Here is a 4,852-nt window from a genome sequence, read left to right on the forward strand (position 1 = left end):
AAATTGAAGACGTTTTCTTTTTGCACTTTGGGACTTGTTCATCTGGATATACACTATATGAATTGGACACATGTACTGTATATTGGAACACCATTGATTGATTCTTTATTGTATTTTTTATTCATTTATGATATACAGATTTATGTGAAACCTGCCAGACTAAATACATTGGAGGTATCCCCTTTTCTTTTTTATGTTTTGCACCAGTATGATGGTTGGTGTTTATTTACATGTATTATCTATGTTTATGTCACAGGGATATTTATTTGAAGCACTGCACTGTTCTTTTTCAAGTAGTTGTTTTTTTTTTGCCTGGAGTTCAGGCACCCATTTTTTATTTTATTGTGTATTTTAATTGAATCATTGGATAACACAATTTGTCTGTATCTCTTATTCTAGAGCATCTACAGGAACTTTGCTACAGCAGAAGACATTTAGAATGGAAGGAACGCTCACTAATCCAGTTTGCTTGCAGTTTGAAAATGTCTCATTTTTCTGTCCAACTGACAGGCCTCTTGTTATACGTCTTGGGATATATATTTTTCTCACTGGCTGTATAATAATAACAGTTTTTGGAAATTTGGGCATCATTATTTCCATCAGCCATTTCAAAGAACTGCATTCCCCAACAAATTTTCTTATTCTTTCCATGGCTGCCACAGACTTTTTTCTTGGTGTCCTCATAATGCCCTGTAGTATGATAAGATCTGTGGAAAGATGTTGGTATTTTGGAAAATTCTTTTGTAAAATCCATTACAGTTTTGACTTAATGCTTAGTGTCATCTCTATTTTCCATCTTTGCTCTATAGCCATTGATAGATTTTATGCTGTATGTGATCCTCTCCACTATCCAAATAAAATCACCACATCTGTCACTAAGAAAATGATATTTATCTGCTGGTCTCTGCCAGCTATGTTTGCTTTTGGAGTTGTCATAACAAATTCCCATGTATCAGGAATAGTTGGATATGAGGCATTAGTGGATTGTTTTAATTTATGTCCAATTACGTTCAACAAATTGTGGTCTGTGATTATGTTTTTTGCATGCTTTTTTATTCCTGGCTCAGTTATGGTTGGAATTTACATACAAATATTCATAGTTTCTCAAAGGCATGCTAACATTCTGAAACAAGTTATGGGGAACTTGAAGGACAAAATGACAGCTCATATTTCCAAGCAAAAGGACCGGAAAGCTGCAAAGACACTGGGCATTGTGATGGGAGTGTTCATATCATGTTGGATGCCAATGTTTATAATCGTTTTAGCCGATCCATTTCTCAACTTTTCCACACCTGAACTTTTAATTGATGCTCTCAATTGGCTTGGCTATATCAATTCAACATGTAACCCTCTAATATACGGATTTTTCTATCCATGGTTTAGGAAATCCCTGAGATACATCATTTTTGGTAAAATATTTGAACCTGACTCTAGCTTAGTAAATCTATCTTAAAGTGTATTTATACCCCCAAAAATGTTATACGTCAGGTTACAAGTAATTAGATGGGTTGTTTTTTTGGTTTCTGGATTTCTTAGTTTATTTTCATCTCAATCCTGCTAGTAACACATAACACATTTCCTGCCCTAGGATAACTCTAGCACATCTGGAAGTAGCAGCACTGAAACTCTAGGACAGAAAATGTGTTACGGCCGCAGAACTCTCTTCTTCTCCATAACATAGGGGAAGGGTTTCTGTACTTTTCAAAGGTTACCTAGTCTTAAAGTCAGAATCCGTCTTTTGCATGCCATAAAAATATATAAGTCCATACTGTGCACAGGGAGAGAAAAACAGGCACACATTTAGTACAGCTAAGTAAGCTAAATAGTGTTAGACTATATGTCAGTTGCCTGAAACAATACACTTCTATGTTTTAGATGCTCAAGGTTACTGTTGGCTATATGCCCGGAAGACTAAGGAACAGTCTTTTGTATTCCCATGAGAAAACAGCTGGGCAAAGAATAATTTAAAGGGGACTTATAACTATAACAGTTATATTTATAACTGATACAAGTTAGAGTCTCCTAAGTATAACTCTGAGCAAGGCCCCCTTGACTTGTAAACTAGGCAGGAAGATAAGACTTACTAAGATAGAGTGCACAGGACAGCTATTGATTTCTAGCAGGACCTACAGGTATTGTTGCACTTGTCAAAGAGATATAACACTTTTACCCCCGGTTCACATCTATGTGGCAGTGCGGGCCGCGTTTTGCACGGGCATGAGAGCCCATTCATTTGAATGGACTCCAGTGCCCTTGACACGCAGGAAAAGAGGACCCTGCACTCCTTTGGAAAAAGGAGTGCCATTAGAAATAATGGCACCCGCCCGTGGGTCTGCATTTCTCTGTGCGGGTGGTGCTGCTGCACGGATTTTCGTGCGGATCTGCAGAGGCACCACCCTCACAGATGTGTGCCTAGGATTAATGATATATTTAAGAGACCAAAGGGGTGCACAAAGCAATACAGAAGGTCTCTTAATTTTGACATGGAGAATCAATATTGGATTTCTTTTATTGATCCACTTTCTTAGCCAAGTTCCCCTTCCCACCCTGCAAGTCGTGACTGAAAGGAATGCACACACTATCCAGTGTCTGGTGCCAGGATTAGCAACTCAGAGGAACCACAAGCATGCATCCACATACAGGTCTTTGTCTGTATTAAAAGCTATTTACACTTTATTACAGAAGTATGGCAGTACAAACCAGTTAAGCTCCCTTTTCATGCAGTGGTATTGCAGGCCATGTCTATCCCTTTATCAAGCTAAAAGCAAACTGTAAGTTTGCAGTCTTGACTGATATAAATATACCATTGGTACCAATTTAAGAGTTATCCTGCAATCTCTGCACACTACCTGTGTTATATCAAAGAAACTATTAAGCCCTCCTAGTTCTTACCTTGGAGCACAGACTGATTCACCTTTATGTTGTAGAGATCTAAAAAATGGGGGTGCTTAAGTAGTTATCAAAAAATGTTGGGCAGGGTTGCCATTCAGTTCACAAAATGCTGTCTTGTCTGCTTACACACGTCTTGAAAACTGAGTGCATTTTTGGAACACTAACAGGTACTTTTCTGTACATGCAGAGTCTCAAAAGGTGAATATGCATGTATTGCAAAAATGTTTTGCACATTTTATTTTTATTTTTCCTGACATATACTTTGAAGTCATGGGAGAGGAGTGCCAGAACCTCCAGAATAGAAATCTTACTGTCCATGTAATATAATGGTTATAAAAAGGACATGTTAGAGATCATCCAGTTAATTCACGTTAATTCAAACAAGTCTCCCTGATAAGATTTCTCATGATAGAAAAAAAAGGTCTGAGTCTGTGTTTATTATGCTTATTTTCTTCCTAAATCTACTAATAATCTGTACAGAGAAAATAATGTTCCCTTGCAAGCTTTGCCTTCATCTCCAGCCTCCAGCCACTCTACGATTAGGCTCCAGTTAGGATTGACACGCATTACGGTTGGTTGTACCTGGATGATTTGTGATGTCTGTGCATTGATTTGTGTCAATAAACTTAATTTTGGCTTTTTTGCTGAGAGGATTATTGCCCTTTTCTTCTTAAGACTGTAATATTGTGTACAATTGCATAATTTGTTGAGTACAAACAAGAACCACAAACGTTACTGAAAAGTATTTATATATACACCTGCACCCGCGCCAAATTAGGACATGTGGTTGTGTCTTTGAGGCTACTGCATCCACCTATGTTAAAGTGATGCTGCTTCCCCTTTAAGTGTTTGATAACACTAAATGCAGTGAATATTTAAAAAAGGTATAGAGCTGCACCAATATATCAGTGTGCACACAGTAACAAGAAGTATTTGACAAAAAACATCAAATCTATGCGACTATACATAAACAACTTAATAAACAAATATAAATCCCACAGTTAACATTCAGTTAACATTCCAGCGCTGAAGATAAAAGTCCAGTGGACTCAAGAACCAACCCAGCTAAGGACAGTGCTGGATCTTTGGAAAGGTAAGTGTCTATTTATTAAAAGGTCAGCAGCTACAGTTCTTGTAGCTGCTATCTGACAATATTTGCAGCCCGAACTGAAGCTGCTCTTTAATGTACAAAAGAGATGTTGGTAGTAGTGGAAGAGGGGGTTCAGACCTGAATGGTGCACAGAGGCCTTGGGGGAATTGCCTTTGTGGGGAGATTTTTGCTGGTGACTGTGGACAAGGGAGTGTAGAGAACAGTGAATGAGGGGGTGAAGAGGTTTAGGAGTGGGGGGGGGGGGGGGGGGGCAGACGTGAGTGGTCGACAGTAATTTTAGAAGAGTTTGCTTTTGGAGGGAGTATTTTGCTGCAAGGAGGCTTTTCATTTGAGTGGAGGAGTTTGTTTTAGGTAAAGAGAGTTCCTTTTTTAGGGAGGTGGCTTTACTGGTGGGGATATTTTCCTGAACGCCATTACTGTGCTGTGTGTTAAGCAATCCTGACCTGTTTGCTCTGTAATGCTGGGATTGCAGCAGTCAGGAGTGTGCAAGATACAGTCCAGCATATACAGTAGTTAGGCAGTTAGGATTACATAGCATATTGTGTACATATACAGTACTCCTGACCACTGCATTCTGTGTATTATATACCTGCACTCTATATGCCATAGTATTTACTGTGTATAGTCCTGACTATAAAAGTGTTCATTGTCTTTACACCAGTGGGTGCCAAGTAGTCCCTGGCTATTTTGTTAATCACTTATCTACTTATCCCTTTTATCTTGTACATCTGTTCATTCATCTACACCCTCCAACTATGTGACATGTACATTAACCTGATCACCTCCTCACTCACCATGTATGATCTGTATGCAACATATGACACAATGTTTTACCCCCCTTAATACCAG

At 38.6% G+C, this 4,852-nt stretch overlaps 1 protein-coding gene across 1 annotated transcript; it reads left to right on the plus strand.

The window, feature by feature from the left end:
* Positions 1-439: 439 nt before the first annotated feature.
* Positions 440-1,453, plus strand: LOC149462857 (trace amine-associated receptor 3-like). Its single transcript, XM_089676302.1, has one exon. It carries the CDS (start codon positions 440-442, stop codon positions 1,451-1,453), a length of 1,014 nt encoding a protein of 337 aa, XP_089532428.1.
* The last annotated feature ends 3,399 nt before the right edge of the window (positions 1,454-4,852 follow it).

Source organism: Staurois parvus, unplaced genomic scaffold (assembly GCF_062004578.1).
Source record: "Staurois parvus isolate SC_StPar_1 unplaced genomic scaffold, SC_StPar_1.0 ptg000165l, whole genome shotgun sequence".
NCBI classification, from domain to species: domain Eukaryota; kingdom Metazoa; phylum Chordata; class Amphibia; order Anura; family Ranidae; genus Staurois; species Staurois parvus.

Coding starts and splice junctions, on each gene's coding strand:
- LOC149462857 (XM_089676302.1), top strand. CDS start 440: ATGGAAGGAACGCTCACTAATCCAGTTTGCTTGCAGTTTGAAAATGTC.